General features: G+C 38.7%; 1 protein-coding gene across 1 annotated transcript; it reads right to left on the bottom strand.

Moving 5' to 3' along the window:
• Positions 1 to 543: 543 nt before the first annotated feature.
• Positions 544 to 21,093, bottom strand: slc2a1b (solute carrier family 2 member 1b). Its single transcript, XM_063473551.1, has 10 exons — positions 20,638 to 21,093; positions 10,303 to 10,398; positions 5,673 to 5,833; positions 5,321 to 5,561; positions 5,032 to 5,194; positions 4,752 to 4,939; positions 4,524 to 4,628; positions 4,268 to 4,369; positions 3,970 to 4,173; positions 544 to 3,410 (listed from the first exon to the last, which is right to left on the bottom strand). The coding sequence occupies exons 1-10, from the start codon at positions 20,650 to 20,652 to the stop codon at positions 3,213 to 3,215; spliced, it is 1,473 nt and encodes a 490-aa protein (XP_063329621.1). The 5' UTR covers positions 20,653 to 21,093; the 3' UTR covers positions 544 to 3,212.
• Positions 21,094 to 22,392: the final 1,299 nt, after the last annotated feature.

Genomic DNA, 22,392 nt, shown 5'->3' with positions numbered 1-22,392 from the left:
ACAAAGCAGGATTTCAAAATGCATTATTTGTTCTCAAGTTCTTTTTGCTGACAGTTTAAATGTTAAAGGTCAAAGATGATGGATAGTTATCACATTTTAATGTTTGTGGGTGTGTGACTGCAGCTCTGGAGAGAAACTATATCCGATAAAGGTGAAATAAGAGATGTCTCTGAAAGGCACTAAATGATGAAGTGGTTCTCTCGCTCTTTACAGATGGCTAGAAGAAATGAGTGAAGTCAGGCATGTCGCAGGTAATCACAAATGCAATTGCATCCATTTTGAGGTTAGCCATGGCACTTAGCAACAGCTCATATCCTTTTCATTGACCTCACTGTAGAGAGAAGCGAGGAGACTCAGGCCAACAAACAAGTAACTTTCCTGTGTAACCAAGGGGCAGGGTTTGGGTAAAGTTGGATTGAACAAGCCTCAAGTGGCCACTAGAGGAACTCCAGTTTTTGGTAGCTCTGCCTTATTTTACAGCCACTGAGGTTGCTGCCTGGAAAAGTCAAAAAAGAGCTAAAAACTGAGCCAAAAAACTTCAGATTAATACTTGTGATTTCTTTTATTAAGCCAACACTATTTCATCCATTAAACTGCTCACTGCACCAACCACCGCAATTTATATTTCTCCAGCAAAAGTAGCATTCCAACCCCATACACACACATTTTCACTATTACAAATGTTACAATATGCTCTGTGCTCTAAAACGCAAACACTACTGAAAACAATCCTAACATGTAAATTCTGGAAAAGTATGATAGTATCATGAGGCCACAACAGTATATTCAGGCAACAAATCAAAATGATACAGATACAGTAAAAGATATCTAGGTGCAAAACAATGTACATCACTACAGTACTAATAATTTAACTATCAAAAGGTCTTCTAAAAGGTAAAGATTTCAGACAGTAGGAGTGAGTGAAGGTTAACTGAGTGATATTTACAACATCCCATGTTTTCAGTCCACCAACCTGAGCCACAAGATTTTTGAAAGGCCACATAAAAAAATTCAATGCCCAAGCAGATATGTGACTATGTACATAAAATACAGTTTTTATACTTGCAATAGGCATCTGTTTGCGTGGGGAAGTGCATCTGCTGGTGCCTTTACATGATTTTATTGCTGAAGATGTGTGAAAGCAACACAAAGGCACACAGTGAATAAAGTGAATGCTTTCTATGCGAATGAAAAGGCAAATTTGTGCTTTAAAGAGCTACTATATACAACAACTGACAACGATTTATGGAATGATTTTAAGGATTTTGACTACTGTGTTTGAGTTGGATCAGTGTTCTCATCTACCAATGAATATTATCATATTTACACACAAGTTTTCTAGGTGAGTACACAAAAACTGTAATGAATATAAACAAATGGTACAACAGCAATTCTTTCCATTCACATAACATTAAGCAGTCCATCAGCAGTACTTCAGTCTGTTTTTCGTAACAAAGACTCCACCCTGTCAGAAATATGTTGAAAGAATCTCATTATGCCTGACATATATAGATATAAAATCAGGTGTATAATATAAATGTGAATAATAAAGTGCTGCTAACGGGTAATTTTCCTCTAATTATGCATTTAAACATATGATACAGCAGTAATTGACAGCAACTTGGCTATTTACCTAAGCTGCACAGGTAAGTTAAGTAAAATAGATGACCAAAAGAGAGTTTGAGCTACTCAATACTGCAGAATTCAGAAATAAAAGCAAAAATACAGACCTTGCAGAAACACAGACCATAATATAGTTGTTCTGAATGTTTGACCCAAGAAAGATGAAAGCAGTTTTAGAACAACAAAAGATCTCCAAAAGGCTGACATTCATTTTAGTCCACATTTTTTCTTTTTCTTTCTTTTTGTTTTTATGAAAAAACGTTTGTTTGTCACTGAATAACAGCATGTAACACGAGAATGCATGACGGCTCTGAAGCCAATTCACCAGACTATGTTAGCTCAGGAGGTAATCTCACCACAAAGATACAGAGAGAGAAGATCCTACACCGAGAGAGAAGAAGCTTTCTGTCTGGATCAGGTTAGTCTAACCTTAAGCCGTACCAAAGTAATAAGGCTGAAAGACTGAGGGTTGTATTAGACAGGCACTTAAACGGACACGTTTTGTGGGGAAGACTTTTGGTTTTGTGGCTGCTGATTGCGAGTGGGCACTTATGTCATGGATGGATGATTTATGTATTCAACATTACTGCCAAGTTTAGCTCTCTGGTAGTGATCTGTGTAGATACTGTTCCCTATTTCCAATTTCTTCATTTGAACTCTGAAATAGGAATGGTGTAAAAAAAAAAATACAGGAATGGAGAATAAATTTTGGATTTTGGTTCTTTTTGCATATTTATCTAGATATCATTGCCTCATGAGCAAAAATATTGTACAAAAAAATACTATGTTCTATAGTTTTCTACCAACAAAGAGTAAAAAGAGTAGTAGTTACAAATATGTATAATTTGTGAAGTGTTGTTGCTAATCTAAATTTCATCAAGCAAAAATTAACATTCTCATCATCTCACACCCAAATATCACAGTTTTTGTATGCAGTAACTTTCTCTGTAAAAGATACATAAATAACTTATTACTTTTCAGAAGAGTATTGGGACCTTTTTCTAAGGGCAGTGCCCCATCTGGTGGAGTGACATAGTCAAGTTGTGCAGCATCAACAGTGCCAGAGTGTACAGTAACACAGCAATACAGTATGATCATTTAAAAAAATACATTTGTTGCACAGTGATCTTAAGCTACAGCACTCTTTAACCAGATAGTCGCAAAAAAATCACTGTAACAGGTGACAGAACAGAACAGAACAGCACATATCAGTAAAATATTTAGTGAGGGAAAAAAAAGATGTTAAAAGAGGCCAGTTGATTGCAGACTCGGCTTTTCCTTCTGTAAAAATATCTTTAAAAATATTAAAACCTTCCCCACCATCCTAATCTCTCCTCTGTATATTTTCTGCCAGGCGACACGGTGCCCATCGAGTTCTCGTTTCTATGTGTGACATGAAAAGAGCAGCAGAAGACGTCCGGGCAGAGCGAATCACACAGGTCTGTTCTGTTTGGTGGCGATGACACCTGAAATGTGGTGACAGTGTGAAGAATATTCTATCAGTGTATCCGTCTACTTCTAGTCAGCAGACTCTTCTCGTTTGCTGTTGATCTGAGAAAGAGTTTGTTAGAAAGTTCAGTCCCAGACGCTCAGAGCTGCGAATCAGCTCCCAGGCTGTTGAGCTCCTCCGGTGTGTGCTTCTCTGCCATGGCAGCAGTCTGACGGAAGCCGGCCGCAATATCATCAAATGTCCGGCCCTTGGTCTCTGGCACTTTGAAGTAAGTGAAGATAAAGAATATGACCAGTAGCACAGTGAAGATGACAAAGACGTAGGGACCGCACGCGTTCTGCGAAGAGACACAAGAAGCAAAACAAAAGATATTAGATTGATCAACTTATTTCTTTGTACTTGGAAGCAATTCATCTTTCACAATTCTGTTTTGTATCTTGAACTCAGTATCATACATAAGCACTGATTGATTGACTACAATAACAACAAAATACACTTTAACAATAACGAAACAAAGAAAGAGTTGGTACAAACAGACTTAAAGGTAAACATTTGATCCTACCTCAATATACAATATACATGTATAATTACATACAGTTATATAAGTCTACAAACAGATTTCAAGCATAAAAATCCTAATAACCACAAAGCTAAATGTTGGGTTTAACTGTGCCTGTCTGTAGAACAAATGAAATGTTTTGCTCAACTCATATCTCAAATCTGGCTACAAAGTATGTGTTTCATTTACAGTGACAGACTCTTGGTATAAAATGAGGAAGTCATCATAAAGAAGAACCTAGTTCAGCTTTACTATTTGACACAACCGGTCCAATAAATTAAGTCAGTAACAAATGCAAGAGCCTATGTTTTTGTGATAGTTATGTACTTTTACTCACCGCAACATACTGGAAGCCCATTCCCACTATAAAGTTGGCAGTCCAGTTGGAAAAACCAGCGACAGCAATGGCTGAAGGCCTGGGTCCCTGCGAGAACAACTCTGCCACGATGAACCAGGGAATGGGACCCGGCCCGATCTCAAAGAACGCCACAAAGGCAAAAATGGCTACAATGCTTACATAAGACATCCATTTGAGTTGCTCCTGCAAAAATACAAGAGGAAAGTTTTTGAAAGTTGCACGTCAAAGTCATAAATCTGGTGACACTGAAGTGTGCCTTTGTCAGGAATACACCTACCAGCAGAGCCATAGCAATAGTCATGAGGATGGCGGATCCAGCCATTCCCAGCAGCCCCAGTAGGTGCAAAGACCTGCGTCCTGCTCGTTCTACGACAAACAGCTACAAACACAAAGAAATGAGGAGAAAGGTAAACATGCTTTGTATCACAAATCTGATTACAAGGAACCAGAATAATTTTTGAATTGTGCTTTGGTAGAACACAATCTGATGTTTTTGACACCTGTAATGCTATTTTGTGTACTGCTGTACTTACCGACACCACAGTGAAAGCTGTATTAACCACACCGGCTCCAATGGTGGCATAAACGGGCTGCTCAACTCCAGCTTTCTCAAAGATACTAGTGGAGTAGTAAAAAACCTAAAAACAAACAAGTTGACATGTAGGTTGGTTCAGGATATCATCTCCTGATATCAACTTCACAATTTCAGTGGCAGTCTTTAGAGGGAATAATGTGAATGACATGTTGGTCTTGAAACTTACAGCGTTAATACCAGACAGCTGCTGAGAGAGCTGCAGCATGACAGCAATGAGGAGGGGCTGACGGTAGAGGGGCGAGCGGAAAAGCTCCAGGATGGTCACCTTCTTCTCCCTCATCATCTGACGGCTCTCCTCCTTCATTTCCTGCATGTCAGCACTCACATCTGTGGTGCCCCGGAGCTTCTTCAGCACTGAAAAATGTAAGAAAAAAACAACAGATGATTTAAAATGAACTTATGTTTACACATATGCTGGCTTGTATGACTTGTATGTATGTGCTCACCGGATTTGGCCTTGTTCTCTTCATTCTTGTTGATGAGCAGGAATCGGGGGCTCTCTGGGCAGAGAGGCAGCAGGACGCACTGTATCACAGCGGGGATGAAGAGGAAACCCAGGAGGAGAGGCCACAAGTTGTCGTTGCCCATGATCACTTCCAATCCAAATATCTAAAACCCACACAGACACTAATGAACCACCTGCACAGCTCCTAGCAACCACCAGTAGAAAGAGTTTATCACAGGATAAGACATATATGACAAGACAACGAATGCCAAAACTACATATTCACCAACCTGTGCAATAAGGATTCCAATGACAATGCCCAGCTGGTGTAGCGTGCCCAGGGCTCCTCGTAGGGCTGTTGGGGAAATTTCACCCACATACATGGGCACGAAACCCGTGGAGAGGCCACAGTACAGCCCAACCACAAAACGGCCAATGATGAGCATTTCCCACGACTTTGCCATCTTTGAAAAACCCATCAGAACGGCCGAAATAAAAGCCAGAATATTGGCCATGAGCATAGAGTTCCTCCTGTAGACATCAAAGAACAAGATACAATTTAGACAAATTAAATGCAGGCAGGCTCTCAGCAGAGCACTAACATGCTGTTTAATACTAGCAGTGATTCAGTGTGTTGTTTACCTTCCCAAGCGGTTAACAAAGAGTCCAACTGAGAACGAACCAAAAATGCCACCGACAGAGAAGACAGAAACAGCGATGGACCACACAGCTGTCAGGGAGCTTTCGGAAATGGGCTCATTGTAACGATGATACCACGTTTCATTGATGAAGTTCTCAATAATCTAAGAAAGACACATTTCATTGTTACTTTTGTTTCCAAGGACTATAGGATCAAAATTTATCACACAGAATCATTAAACACATCCACAAGTCCCACTGTTGTCATAGTTGTAATGTGATCATTCCAGTTAAATAAACATGTCTGCATCAGATCACAAGCTTTAGATTTTCCTCTTCTGAACCCTGCCACATAGCTGAAATGCCACTTTACAGCCAGCTGATGGCAGCACTGTATAATCACCAGCATTTCCTGGCCACCAGGAAGTTTATCAGACACGGGTGTCAGGTTTCACGTCCCCTCCCTTCACTGTGTCACCACATCCCAGACAACTTTGTTGACAAACACACCCAGGAGTGCGGGTGACGGTGCTTAAATAGCAATGCCTGCTTCTGTTTCTGTGTGTCACGCTGACACCTCTGGCATGATTTAAAAAGGTCACTACCCAGCCCACAACGCCCCGTAAATGACTTCACCAGTATAGTTCTACTGCAACCAAAATCTAAGTCTGGATCTTCTGGATCATGTGCCTATGAGCTCGTGCAGCATGTTTTTTGAGGCACTCTGCAGTTAATCTAGTCCTGGAGATCGTGATGTACTAGAGCTCAGTGACAGCATGTGGAAAAAAAAAACAAAAAAAAAAAACTCTGAGATGTCCTTATAAAGCAGTTATGAATAGGAGGCTTTGGCTTGTCAAGAATAGAATAGAATAGAATAATCCTTTAATTGTCCCACAAGGGGAAATTTGGTTGTATCAGCAGCAAAAACACACATATACAAACAGAGCAGGACACAGAACAGAAGCACAATTTTTACATATTTACATCATGGACAATAGTTACCAGAGCAGAGTACTGTACAGTTGTTTAAATTAGCGTACACATAGTGTGCAAACGGAGCAGGATACTGAAAGATGTTTAAATAGTTAAGAATATTTAGAATAATTAGAAAAGTGCAGATTGTTTATTGTACCTGTGCATTAAAAAGTAGACATGTAACTTCCAATAAGTTAGTGAGAAAAGTAATGTGCAAGTTATAACAGTAGAAGTTGTTACAGCGCTGATGTAGACATCTGTGTTTGTTGGGAGCAGTTCTGATTGTACAGTCTGACAGCTGCAGGGAGGAAGGACCGGCGGAAACGCTCCTTCATGCATCTAGGATGCAGCAGTCAAGCGCTTTTCTGTAGTGGAGGGATCATATTAAATGACACTCTGACACTGTTAACACAGAGTCTGGGTCACATCCACTATCAACTTACACTCACAAGACCTTGTTGGTGATAAGTATGTATGCTATCATATACTGTACTGTCCACCTGACCTTCATCCCATCACGTCTGCCCTTTAAAACCTGCTTTATTTAGAAGAACACGTTCACAGAGTTTATGCAAGCAGAGATCGAACATAAATAAGTACGTTACTTAGGTGCTGGAGTTTAGCAAAGCTGATGGAAAAGAGCAAAGGAGAAAGGAGAAAAGTATGTATTTACACATGAACTCCATCAGCTTTTAAGTTCATATGAAGCTGGTTGCACACAGTTGTTTACTTATGCATTCAGAATTACGAGCAACACAATCTCTCATTTGGTAGTAAGACATTTTAAGGTAAGGCCTTATTCACTGTCAAGGAGATGTACTATGCAAAGTCATCTCTTTTTGGTTTTTTCATTACATTCGCAAGTCAAAGACCAACACAGTATAACTTTTTTTCCTTTATCCTTGGATTAATAAACGAATATCTTAATAAACTGCAGTTTGCCATTTTATTTTTCCCCTTTTTTAAAATTCCGTGTTACTCTGAAACGTTGTATTCCAGTTCTGTTTCAAGCACGGTTGTGTTTGTATTACCAGCTTTATTAGCTCTCCTATTTCACTGGTCCATGAAATAGGACACCATGACACCATCAGGGAAGGTACTGTCCCCTAATAGGGGGCGTGGTCAGTCTATCTGCTTTTAAAGCTACAGACACTAAAACGCAAAACCTGTGGAACAGAAATAAAAACCAGAGGTAAACTGGTATGAACTAGGTATGAGCTGAAGAGTGAAAGGCACATCCTGGGCTCAGGTGAATCTTAAATTAAGTTGCAAGGCTCCCGTTTTGGTCTCTACCAACTCCTAAAGGAAAGCATCTGGCTCATTAGGCTCCTAAATGCTCAAACTACTTGTCAACTAACTTTGTTTTGAAATTTGTGCTGGACCGTGTAGTTTTTCTGTGGGTTTTTGAAGCTTCGTCACTGCCTGTATTAACAGTTTGATCTGAAAAACCAAAGAAAGAGCTCTGCAAAACTAAAAGCAAACTCCAGGTTCAAGTGATGAAACAGTGTTTTCAACTCTACAAACAATGTCTTATACATTTTTTTTCCACTGCCATCTTTTAATGGTTACTTTAAAACTCTCACTAACTTTAACTTGTTAGCGACAAATTACAAGGTGGCCCTTGAAAAGTTACATAATTGGTTTTTGTTCTCTAATCTCAATAGGTTACACAATCCAAACCACCAGCTGGCTTAAAGTACACATTGTGAAAACCGTCTATTCATGCTGACCGGCCTTCAGCCTTGGTGATGAAACTGGCTGGGGACCAGGCTGTCAAGGTAAGCACTGTATTCAGCATGCACAGGATAAAAATACTGAAAAAGGCAACAATAATATAGTTTCTCTTGTTTTAAGACCTTTCTAATTAAAAAGCACTAAAATAGATGTGGACTACATAGTTATATTGTTTCAAAAGGAGAAATGTTTAATGAAAAGTGAAGCTCTTAAACGTAGAGCCCCCCCCCTCCTGCAATACATCCAATGAGCCAAGTGTTGATCAGGCAAACATTCAATGGCAGGAGCACAGGACAGCCCGAACAAGGCCCTTGAAAAGGCGTATCTAATCAGAGACACTCCAACACAGTACAAGGCTTGCGTCACAGGCAGTAGCAGCATTACTGCAGCCTTTATCACACATATGAACTGAAGAAAGAGGTGGTGGAGATAATCTTAGGTTCTGCTACTATAAAAAAACCACAACTTTTTTGTGAAATTGTAGCCTCAGAGGTCATAATTAGTCTTTACTATTGCCATTGCTCAGACATGTGCTTCCATGTGTCTGTAAGCTTAAGAACTTGGCTGGTTTTTTGGGAAGGGAAATCAAGGGGACAGGTTCACACTAGCCCAGTATGTAATAATTACCACCACAGCCCCTCCCTGTGCCACTCACAAGACACGCTGTAGGTGATTATATGACGATGAACACGTGTTGTTGAAGATTTGAACACCATTAGCAACAATTTGTGATATTTTATTCTTGAAAATAACACAAGACTGTGTGCAGGTCTAGATCACTTTTTAGCAAATAAGGACAAGCTTGCGTCTGAGTCAATCAACAGAAGGTGAACTCGGGCAATTTTTCTGCTAAAATCCTTCACTCAGCTTCTTAGTTGTGACGATTTAACACATTTTATAGTTTATGCGCTTTAATTATTTTTCTTTTACATATTTTAGACCACATTACTATCATGATAACCTAATATCTTTTAATCAGACTCTTAGTTTTATTTCATGCCACACTTTTATTAATATTAAAGGAATTTAGTGGACTCAAAGCTTCTCTAATTGAAAAGGGTCCTTCATATCAAGGTTGAGCATAACAGAGAACAGCTCAGTTTAGGAGGGTCTGTCTGGGCCTCCTTCCTAGTACCTCTGTGTGGGTCAAAGATAGCATAAAAGGAGTGGAGCTCTAGCCTGTCTGGAGACACACCTATTACCTGCAGAGAGTAGTTTGAGTAGCCATAGGGTGTGTTCAGACCAACGCAAACTGAGCTGACAGTAGTTACTCACACGCAATGCGACACGGGCATTCCTTAGGAAATGAATGTCTTTGGTGTACCTTCCTGTTAATAAATCGACTGTCTGACTTAGTCTTCTGGGGGGCTTGGGAACATTTTTTTTGTGATCTTCTTTTTGTTACGGGGATAAGTCACTGTCTGCCTCCTAAATTTCATTTCTAAATTTCATTCTCAAGCATTTCCCAGCTGGCTTCTGGTCAGAAGAGGTCCATGTTTGGGCATAGACACTCTCTGCTGCTCTCTGTTGATCCAGATGTCCTTGGACCCATTAGGCCTAAATTCAGCTATTATTACCTCACCTCTTAACCTACACCCTCCCTTTTCTGCGATGTTCTTCAAGGCAGCGAGTGAATTAACAGCCAACTGTGGAACAAAGTTGGATAGTTGGAAAGCACTTGATTAGCTTGATTGATTTTTGCAGACCCGGAGATTCTGGATCTCTTCAGGTTTTTTGGAAACCCTGGTTATTTTATGGTTATTCTGAAGGCTGTACTTTGTGTTCCTTCGTCTGATATGACAATAAACACTGAACGAACACCCGTTGAAACCAAAAACTTTCAATTTGAACCTTTATGACAACAGCCTCTCGTTCATGCCTCACTCTCCGTTAGCTTTTTGTAATAAAACAGTTTATAGCTCACCTTCTGAGGGGCGTTGATAACACCTGTGTTGTAGCCAAACTGCAGGGAGCCAATCACCGCAGTTCCAACACTCATCAACAATGGGAACGTTATTTGCTGAAAGAGAACAGAGAAAATATTGTCAGTAAAGAGACCAGTCTGACCAGTTAATCACATTTTACCAAGCGATTAAAAAACATTTGTGTCCATGAGCTGGCACAGCATTACTTGCCCAGAAAATCCCACAGATCTCAGTTTACTGACCAAGAATGGAATTGATGACAATTACTTTTTCCACCCTGATGTACTGAACACACTGTTAAAATTTCCTGAAATATTTTAAAGACACTTAATATACTGCTACAGTACATAAAACTGTGAATATGGAGCATAAAAGATGTTTATTCCAAACAGACAAACAGAGAAAAGAGAGAGAGAAATCCACCTTTGAGCTGTAACTATGTCTGTTGAAGACATTATTAACAGACTGAGATGAATAATGGATCATACAAACATTTTTAGGTCTGAGGGGGGTCACAGGTTTGTCCTTTGCAAAGCTTTCCAGATTTATGAGTAAAGCTGCCTAGTGAAAAACGTCCAGGTCAGACTCAGGTCTACTGATGTTATTGTCTGTGCTCTTATTCCTGTTATTACAGAGTTCATTTTTAGCTTGATCTCACCAGAGCCCAGTAGATTAGAGGAATACCAAGAAGTTAACAAACCAGTGCATGGTATGTCGCTCTCAGTTTCCAGTTCGCAGACAAGGAAGCAAACGCCTCGAGCTACTGTCCACCAACACCGACCCCTTTTATCATTTCTGCTTCAGCTAACTGTGCATATGACCACCTCTGAGTGCTAGTTTTCTGAAAACGTCGGTTATGTGTATACCTTAACATTGCATTTTCTTATTTATCTCAAAAGCCTTCACATACTCAAGATTAAACTTCGATTAAATCAAGGTGTTGCTTACTATTCCAATCCTTCATTTCCTTAAAACCAGTCATCTTGTTGATGATTAATGTTTTTTTTTTCCTACCCCGCGTGATTCGTGCTAAATCCTTTAGTACAGTGATTCATAACAGATACCTTCCTTGTATTTAGGCAACAAAGGATCTGACCTTTATGAGAGTAGATGTCACCTCAAAGTGCCATTGTTTTAACCTGAGTATCCTGAAGAAACCTAGTTTTAGTTTTAAGTATTTTTATATTCAAACCCACTGAACTGATTAAGAGTAGACACAAATCAAGGATCTCTCCTTTGCTTAGCTATTACATTTTTTTAATAATCTCAACTCCACCTTGAAACACCAGCAGAAAAAGTTTCCAATGGCCATTTAAGTCCAAGAAGTCAAGCTCGTAAAATGAACAAACATGAGGTAAAAAGGAGGTGAAAAATCACCTTGTCTAATATGGAGCAGTGCAGAATGAAATTTGTTCCTAATTTTACGGCTAGCGAATTTACAAAGCTAATCAGGTAGAAAATTTGAAATACATTTCACATTGCTCTTACCAAGAATTTTTATGAGGAAGCCATAATAATGTGCCATTGTCCACATCTCAGTGATGTTCTACAACATTCCGATCTGGCGACTGAAAATCAATCGTGGTGTTCGTGACTACAATTTCAGATTACTTCTATTTTTATCACTCTGGTGGTGGCCATCAGAAGACTGTCAATTATGGCCAAAAAGGAAAGCACATAACCAACAACACTCAGATAGGCTGTGGCATTCAAAGGTGAATGAATGGTATTTAGTGGCCCAAGAGTTGCCAAGAAAAGATTTCCTCATGATTACGCCATCAGTCACCTGGACTGCAAACACAAGGCTGATTGGTTCCATTGATTTGTGTTGTTGAACCAAATGCCTCAGAACTGAGATTCTTCTGATAAGCCTATGTTGTTGGGTTTTTTTTTTTTTCCAGATTATAGCTGCCCAATTTCATTTAACTTCAGCCTGCTGAAGCCTTGTATTTGTCTTGGTTGGTATATGTGTAACCTCACATGGCCTGCCTGTCTGCTCATTCATATATTATTCTTACACTCTACTAGAATACCTTTGCATGAATCACTGTTTAAATGAGACCATATTTATCTCATAATCTTACCTGGATACAGCTACTCAGATTATAAATATTATTAAATATGAACTTTTAAAAAGAAATCTCCTCTCTGATTAATAATCCCCTTCCTTAAAGTCGTTCTTCTCTTTCCACTTGCAAAAAGTTTAGGTTTAAACAGCAGGTGACCAGAGATAATCTGCTTACAACTTAGGTGATCAAATCCTGCCACGAAGTCGATATTGTTTCCTAGAAAGTTGATTCTGTTCATCTAGACGTTGTGTTTGACAGGAAGAAATGTTTACTCACTCATCCAAGTGACTGATGAGTTACGAAATGTTTCTTCCTCTGAAAGCGCAACATCCAGATCAACCGAATTGACTTCCTGGAATTTCCTTGCTTGGATGACTGAGCATGCAACACGATCAGAGAAAAGTTGGTTTAAAAGGGGGATGAAGAGAAAGATGGCACCAAGATTGAGTATAAGATTGAGAATCTTTAACTGTCACTTATGCAAAGGCACTTGGCTTGAAAAGCACAGAATTGTTCTCCTGAATTAAATCTTTCGATATAGTAATGTTTATCAAATTGACAAATGGAGTTGCAGAAGTTTGTGATTACTTGATGAATGTAAATCCACTATGAGCTCTCTTTTTTGCATCTTTGTGGGTCATAAAATCAAAACAGTTTGGTAAAAGAAGCTTTCAGTAGTTATTCCAGCCTAATTTCACAAAATTTTCCAAAGAAGAACATTAAAAAAAAAAGAAAAAAACCCAGCCCAACAGGTTTCTTTTTAAAAAAACAAAACATTCAAAACAAAACAAAGGATTTGAAAGGACTGTGCCTGTAATCAGCTCTGCAATGCCGCAGGTATTTAAACACAGGTATTCTTTGTGTTGTAGGCAGCTTGGTTACATCTAAAACTGTTTTTTATGAGGGCTGAAGCTCCTCCTCCAGAGCAGGAAGAAGAAAAAAAGTCTGTGTGTGTTTTGAGAGGCAGTAACTTAAGCTCTGCTCAAACCAAAGAAGAAAAGAAAAAAAATGAGGGCTTGGCTGAAGTCATTTACAGACCAGCCTACGCCTCTGAGCCAATAGCAGCTCTTCTCGGGAGCATGTCTAGGGAGGGTCACTAGGTTCATATATGTGTGTGTAAACACAGATATACACACTCTTTTCAACACTGTGGGCAAATGAGCAGACCAATCACGACTGATGTCTCTCAGTTTCAGCTACAAAAAAGACAAGAGGCAATTCAGTGACCTACCAGCTGTTTTTTTACTATAAACAGCTAAATCTTGACTGCCCCCTTGGGGAAAGTCATGCTTTGAGTTTGTTTATGTCCCCTTTTGGGAACAGCTGCAATTATCTGCAAAAAAATGTAGAGCTGCAACAAAAAAGAAGGGAGAGCAGCATGTGTCCAAGTGAAATTGAAAACCTCTCTGTAACATCTTTACCTTCAGCTTATAGGTGTTTCTGTGCAAGCCAACCATTTTTATCCAAACATATACTCATCCTTTTATTATGCTGGAAATTAAAAAGTAGGTATTTGTTCAATAAAACGGATTAATTGGCTTAGCCCAAAACGACTCATGCAAGTTTCAGTTAAACCTCTTATAGGTGAGATTACTTGCACATAGGAATGAGAAGAGCAGTATAATGGATGACTTTCTCAAAGAGGAAACAATGAAGTCACACCCAAAACAACTCTACTCTATGTTTAAAACCTCAGTGGTGATGGCTCCTCTGCTCTTGCTTCAGCTCTCCAACTTAAAATCATCTCTCTCTTTCTCTCAAAATATGTAAGCCAGCTTTCACCTGTGTTTACATTTATAAATAGACTTTTTATGTTTGTTTACGGCTCAGAAAGGCATGACAAGTGCTGGTCACCACACACTGCATACCACAGCGTTTAACAGTCGGCTCTAATTACAGGAATTCACACTCTGGGGCGGTGCTACCACGAATATTCAAAAGCAATTCCAAAGAACTGTAAAAGAAAATGTAGAAAAGATAATACTGTGTCTGTGACAGTAACAGAAGACAGACAGAACTTAACACACACTTTTCAGATATAGATGAAAAAGTTTTGAGTTTATAAGTATGCCATTAAATGCTTGGAAATCTTTTTTTTTTTTTTTAACTTTCAAAGGTATAAAAAGAAAGAATCTTACAAAGAAAACACAAAACATGGATCCTGGGGTCAAAGTATCATTACTTTCCTCCTCCCACACCTTTAAATATGCTCTAGGTACATGCAAATGTTCCCTCTTTGCATGGACAAAGTAAAGCAGCCAAATGCATGTGCAGTGAGGAAAAACCTGCTGAGTCATGGCTGTGGTAAACACTTAATGCTGTTTATGGTAGCCTGGTTGCTTTGCAGCCCTTAGCTTGCTGCTCTTCCTGAGTGTAAACAGACAGACATCAGAGCTCTTAAAGAATTATTAAAACAACCTGCTGAAATGGAAAAGCACAAGATGTGGATTTGAGCAAATATTAGCACATTAGCAGCTCCCATTCAACCATGCTGCTCCTTTTCTTAACCCCTAGAAAACCTTTAGACAGTTTCACTGTATAAACGTCTAAAAGACATAATGATTTGTTCCCCAAATTAGGATCTATGCAACCACACAACAACAACAACAACATCCAGAACCTTGTAAAAAGTTGAAATTCAACAGACATGAATCATGACATTGAATCCTCACTTCCTACAACTATTTTTTTTAACAATATAGTGTCTCTTTGTTCAGTTAAGCATCTAATCTGCTTAAACACAAAAAGTCAAATGAGGAAAAGGAAACTTGAGCTCTGATAAACAAAACCAGCTGACATGAGGGTGACGTAAAACTTTGAAACCGCAGGGCGTTGTGATAAAATAAATATTTAAAGAAAATCTGGGGTTTGGCCACAAAATAGTGTCAACAGGAAATCTAACACTGCTGCAAAGACCACTGAAGCAACGAGGTGCAGACAACCAACACCAAAAGTAACAGTTTACAGCTATTGTAGCTGCAGCAACTATAAAAATAATACTAACCAGTTCTATATAGTGCTAAAGAAGTAGACCTTTTCCAGATACAAGAAAGTTAGTGATCAAAATATGCATTCTGCAGAAGCAATTATTTATAATTTATAAATATATCACACTATTTTTTAAATAGTGCATCTTTACTTATTGACCTAGTTACAAGATACTGAACTAAAAGTACATTTCCCTTTTATCTGTAGCACAGCAGAAGTGTAAACTCAAATCAGACAGAATTTCTTCAGAAGCAGGTATGTGTGTGCCGAATATGAGGAGATAATTTCACTTAAAAAAAAACCCCAACAGAAGCCTGAAGCCCTGAGCATTTTTTAAAAACGGGGCCATCGGAAAAAATCCATCTAGGCAGTTGTAACATTTTACTCCCTGCCAAAACTCAATAAGGTATTTTGGACACTGCTGAATCTGTAACTCATCACAGCCACACTCCAAGAGGTTTCTCTCTCGTCAGTGCGTGCTAGAGTCATGGTGTGGTTTACACACCTACCATCACGTCCCTCCACCACTCCAGGTCACCGCTGCAGTCTCAGCTTACACTGCTGTAGGGAACCCAATATGTGCCCTCCTCCTAAAGTCACCTGACTGAAACAGCACATCATGCTCTGTGAGCACTGTTTCCAAATAAATTCCATGCTTCTTATAAGGAGAAAAAGTAAAAATACACCCTTGACATTATAATCTGGACCTCACAGCCCAGACACTATAGCAGACATAGATGCGTGCACTGTATTTATTATGGTATGTAAACTCCAAAGTAGTTTCATTCTATGCATGTTATGCAATTAATAACACATGACATAAATACTGCAATAATGACAGTTTAGCTTAGTAGATCCTAATATGGAGTATACTCTACTGTTGTTGTTTCTGTTATAGTTGTTGTCATGTGAGATATTAGTCACCTACATGTTTGTCCTGTGACCCTTTACTGTCATCGTTAAAGAAATCTTTAACCTCTAAATGCTGTATACACTTAAAGTAAACAACATTTCAAGAGTGTCCGTTAATGCCTTATCTACCAGTACCAATGAAATTTCTGCCAAGCTCAAGTGAGATCAGATAAAATGTATTTATAGTTGTGCTCTATGCTTGGGAATGTTAGTCTCACCATTGAAACAAAAAGTGTTTTTCCTGTACACTAATAATGTGTATGTGGTCCTTTATTTACTATATCATCTTAATTTGGATGTCAGCTGTTAAATGCTAAATAAACACCAGGAGACACGAGTCAAAGTTTAAATAACTGTTCACATGTTCCAAAGACGAAGCATTATTGTCAGTATCAGTATATTTAAAAGAAGGAATAATATATCCAGAAGCAAATAGGTAGAATAGTAATTACAATAAATACACGAATATTGATGCTGGATGGGTATTAATGATATAATTCTTAGACAAAGAAATAAAAGTGTATTCCTGGGCAGTAAATACTGCATACTTTAGTCATATATCTTTTTAACCCGCATAAATAAATGAATACAACAGACAGTTTGTGCTGTTTCTGCTGGACAGTCAGAAGTGAGACCAGACATTAAAGGTCAGACATAAAAGTAATGCCCTTGGTCAGATCTGATTTGTTAAATAGAGCTAATCCCAGTGGAAAAATGATGTCAAAAGAAACCCAAAGGGACACTGTATTTCAACAGTAATTTGCAGAGTGACCAGAGGTGGGGATGATGTAGTACAGTGAGCACTAATGAAAGTGAATTAAACATGAACTCCTGCTTCCCTGTTCATCTCAATTAAAACCCCCCTGGATCTCTTAATCCCTAGTTTTACAGTAAAGCCTCATTATGCCCCATTAATACATGGCTGACAGTTACATTATAAGACATACTGAAGAGAAGTAGTCACGCAGATGAAAGTTAATCTACTGGACTGTCTTAAAGACAGCAGGAACTGGCAATTGCCTGAAAGGCTGAGGACGTAGAGGAATCAATCGGGTGCAATTAAGTCTGTACAATGTGAGGCTGTTTTTTGGCACTGGACTCCCAATCAAAATACCTGCTGTTATGTTAAGGCTGTCAGGAATTTGACATTTTAAAGGGCCTCTCATTTAAACCAGAGCAACCGTATACTTGTTCCCAAACAAACCTGTCATTCAGGATTTTTCTCTCTAGATGATGCCGATGGCAGGAAAAGAAAAAAAATACAGATAACCAACATATTTCATGTGCTTTAGTTGCCGGCTTAACCAAAATTTGATTTAAGATAAGAGTGAAATTGAATCAAGATTAAAAAAAATTAGATAAAATAAAATGAAGTTGTGTAAGTTGGAACTACAAACCACAAATTCACAATCTGGGCAAAGTCCAATGTGCGAAATCAACAGGACCACACCTAGTACTTATAACTCTTTCTACAGTTGGTCATTTCTGTAAACAGTCCAACGCAATGCTAAGCCAGGCATGAAAATCCTGAGCACGAGCTATCGATAAGCCCACATGTGCACAACTACAGTGCTGGAAGTAACAAATCGCAAAGATGACGTGAACAGTGCCTGTGAGGAGAAAGCTCCAAGCTTCACAATCCTGGAGTTGGCAACTGTGTATTCCCTTGGTGAGCTCCCACTCTCTCTGGAAATCTGATGTGTTCATGTCACAGTGGAAAGTGGGAACAGTGAGAACTTTTCCCATCATGTCAACTGCAACCCATCCAGCTGATAGGCCACAATAGCACAAAGCAAGCAGTGAAAAAAGCATGAAGATATGAAACAAACAGCTAAGGAAACATTTTCTGACCACCATGTCAGACTGAGCTGCCCTGGTGCAGCTCCACTGGGTTTAAATGGGCTTACATCAATGAGAAAGTAGGAGGGGGAAGATGATTGAAGTCCTTTGCCTACGTGCCTGACTGTGTTGCATGCAAATGGTGACCAAAAAGCCACACGAGGACAGAGACAAGGTTATCAGGCGGCAGATAAGTCCGGCTTACTTCCTGAACAATGAGCATCACAGTCTATAACGAAAACTGAGTGATACCTTTAGATTGTCTAATCACCAGCCTGAAATCCAAAAACATGAGCTGATAATTGATTAGGCAATTAGTAGATACTGACAATAGTTAGAGTTCATCACTTATGTCACCAATCTGGACAAGTTGAGCAAAAGTACCCAAAATGTGCTTGTTAGTTTTTTGTTTTTAATCAGTGAACTGATGATGGAGCAAGTCTGAAATCATCATATGACTGTCTGAGAACAAAACTTGGATATTTGGTCCTTTTTATCCAAAAAGTAATGAATTGATATCTACACAATAACATTTATTTGAGACACTTTTTAAAATTAGACAGTTTGTAAAAGATGAAACTGTCCAACAGCATGATAATTAGTGAGAGAAAAAAATTCACACATCTGGATACATGAATAATAATATTTAAATTATATGTAATATTCAGCTGACAGGATTGTTGATTACACAGGACTACCTTAGATGAGGATTTGTTGCTTGACTTTATATTACATGTTCGATTTTTATTTTTATTACATTAATATCATTAATATTATTATAGCCTCAAGTAGCAACAGCTAAATTGATTCAAGACCTAAAACACATGGCATATTGACATGAATTATTTTTGCTTTGAGATTATTTTGCTATCACTTTTCCTGCTGTAAAAGTTTTAATGTATAATGTCCATGTATGTGTATCAGAATCAGAATCAGAATCGTGTTTATTGGCCAAGTATATGTGCAGACAAATACAAGGAATTTGGTTCCGGTAGATGGTGGCTCTCAAGCACAGCAATGTAAATCACACACACACACGTGTCTATATATACATTACACATGCATACACATACATACACAAAGCTGTGTAAACCAACTATAAATAACTAATCTAAACGTATATACATAAAATACAGAATGTACATGAGGTGCAGTTGCAGTCTGGCAGTGGGAGCAGTGTGACAGTTCAACTGTTTAGAAGGGAGATGGCGAGGGGAAAGAAACTGTTCCTGTGTCGGGTGGTCCTGGTCTGCAGGCTGGTCTGCAGGTATATATGTATTTCAAGTAGGCTTTTTACAGGAATAGACTCCCTAAGCTACAGACTGCAGTGACAAATAGTGCATCACAACCGCACACATGTATGGAAGGCTGACACATGGCAGTGCCTCTCATCTTGTTTCAAGGAAGAATTAAATCATAAAAAATCCCCTATTAAAATTATGGCATCAAATACTGAATCATAATCCACATTTTGTGCAGGTACCTAAAGAAATACTTTATATTAAATATTAATCAACTTTGACTTTAAGTTCAGGAACAATATCTTAATATTGATATTTGTAGCAAAACAAAGTTGTTTCCTGGGGTGTAAGACACTGCCAAGCCTTTACTTGGAATGCTTTTTGCTTTGTTTTTGTTGGAAAATTTAGCAGTATAGTGTTACGTGGATTGGGGTTTTTCCTCCATATACAAAAACTGACACAGCCCGGGGAGCTTTTGACCTTCCACTAAAGGAAAATTACCAGAAGCATGATTTATTTTATTTTTTTTTTCAGCTCTTTTACAGGTGTATAATTTTCATTGTTCTGTAGTTATTGGGACAGAAAGACAGAATAACAGAGTGTAAGGAGAGTATGATGAGACCCTAAGCTTTACCTTCCATTTATGTTGTTTCGCATTTACAAAGTGACAAAGTGAAGGAGTTGCAAAAGTTTAAAAGTTTCATTCAGATAAAATACCATATTTCAAATGACACCTCTTGGCACAAATATTTTAGGCCCTAACACACACACACACACACACATATATACATATACAAGTAGCCATCAACTTGAGCTTTAAAGTATGTGGTTATATATACAGAGAGAGGAAGAGATTATTATTATATTATTATTATTATTTATTTGGTTGTTTAGGTTGCCTCAAAAGTGTCACAGAAACTGGGCTGGACCCTGAATGCCCCAAAATGCCACATGGCGATGACTACCACAAGTGCGACGTCACGCACAACAGTGAGCGATAACCCTTAAAAGCCCCTTATTAATATCATAGTAATAAAATAATAAACCATAACTAAGGTTGTGCGCAAATAATAATAAAAACATGAAAATGCACGTAAAAAGATGACTTGTAGCAATATAGCAGGTCACCGGGTTCACCCCAGAATGTAAATATTAGCTGTATCCTCGCTGACGCCACATTTAGGAGAGGCGCGCTGTGAGCGCTGAAGCTCTCGTTTACAGACTGAACGAAGCTAACACAGACCGAACAGGTTTGACAAGGAGTGAACCAGTGAAGTGTAATTACCTTTCCTTGATCCATGGCAGTGCAGGGAGTTATTTCTTCTTTTTCCTCTTCTACTTCTTCTTCTTCTTTGTTTCGGCTTTTCTTTTGTCGGAGCTGAATGCGATGGAACAACTTCCTGGGGGTGTCCCAGTGGGTTTCGTTCACAAATCAGTCATCCCCAAAAGTTTTTGTTCCGCGGAAATGACCTCAAACTTCAGTCCAGTTCTTTTTGCTTTCTTTCCTATGAAGAAATTATTCAGAGGTCTTTCTGTGATATAAAAAGAAAAAAGCCGGGGAAGCTGTGGCTGGAGATCCGCTCCCGTTATTTGCCTCCTGCTTCTTTTGTAACTTACGACCTTCAGCTTTAATGTACAGCTTCGAAGATGGGTAAAGTTTTCCCGGATGAATGTCTTTTGATGCTGGAGTAGTACCGCTGTCACGATTATGAAAACAGCTCTTAGGCACATGAGCCGGTTTAGTGTTCATATACAATTTGTTTCTGACGCAATAAGTAGTAGGCGTGGCGCAAATGAAGGAGGTTGGTCCTGTTTGCAGCCAATGATGGGCATCAGAGGCAGGGAGGACGCATGGTGAGACTGCACGCACGCTGTGGTGGAGGTTGAGTTATGACTGTCGTACTTTCTTGTTGAATTTCAGATCAAAAATGTTAGTTTCTTGTGCTGATTCTTTCAGCTGCTGTTACCAATAACTACAAAATTAATATTTTCTTTAACGTATGAAGTGCATATGAAAGGATAGATAGATAGATAGATAGATAGATAGATAGATAGATAGATAGATAGATAGATAGATAGATAGATAGATAGATAGTATTGTGTTATTCCCAAATAAAAATAAAATCGTACAGTCTATGATAAGTAAACAAAATAGTCCAAGTTAAAGTGCCATGTGCTCATAGTGCAGGCCTTATATTGTGAATTTTGTATATACAACAGTGAAAAAACACCCAAAGAATATAAAAATAAAAATACTGGCAGGGGCCAGTGGCACCCCTCAATCTAGTAGATATGCCAATGGTATCAGTTTGAAAGTTCGTACTCAATTCGTTCTCAAGTTATCACATTTACAAGATTTTCAAAAAAGCCTGACCTTTGACAGCCTGACCTTGAGGGTGAGGTCACTGAGATTTGAGCTCATCCGAGATTTTTAGAAGATACTCCTTTGGTATCTTTTTCAAAATCGTAGGTGACATCATTCTTGATTTATCACATTCACAAGATTTTCGGAAAACTTGACCTCTGACCTGTGACCTTGAACCCAAGGTCACTGAGATTCAAACTCAACGGATATATTTAGTAGATACCCCTATGGTAGCAATTTGAAAGCCAAAATGTGACCTTCCTTGCTAATGTGAACCCCAATTATAAGAAAGTTAAAGTTTAGTCTAATGCAGTAGTATTTTTACTGAAATACAATTCCCCCCCCCCCCCCCGTTTATTTTTTACAGTAGCCTTTAAATGGTGATGGTAACTGATGTTACCTGATGCTAGATTAGGAGACTTCCAGTCCAGACTTGATTGTAGCTACATTTATTTTTATTTGTGGTAGTTTTTATCCTAGTCCACAAAAATCTTCATAAATTGTGACCTTTTAGTGACTTATAATTTTCAGCCTTAGTTGTAGCATAGCTGATGGTTGCATGATGACACCCGTTCAATAAAAAACAAACTTAAGAAAAGTGACATCCTATGTTGTTGACCTTTGGAAACTAGAGCCAATCAAGATGTGAAATATTGTCTCTATATGTAAAAGTAA

Source organism: Pelmatolapia mariae, linkage group LG5, assembly GCF_036321145.2.
Source record: "Pelmatolapia mariae isolate MD_Pm_ZW linkage group LG5, Pm_UMD_F_2, whole genome shotgun sequence".
NCBI lineage: Eukaryota > Metazoa > Chordata > Actinopteri > Cichliformes > Cichlidae > Pelmatolapia > Pelmatolapia mariae.
The sequence above is the reverse complement of the archived record's forward strand: the minus strand, read 5'-3'. Positions and strand labels throughout refer to the sequence as shown.

Coding starts and splice junctions, on each gene's coding strand:
- slc2a1b (XM_063473551.1), bottom strand. Junction 5,562..5,672: donor TTTGTTAACCGCTTGGGAAG/GTAAACAACACA, acceptor TGATGTCTACAG/GAGGAACTCTATGCTCATGG. Junction 4,174..4,267: donor CTATTGCTATGGCTCTGCTG/GTAGGTGTATTC, acceptor GTATTTTTGCAG/GAGCAACTCAAATGGATGTC.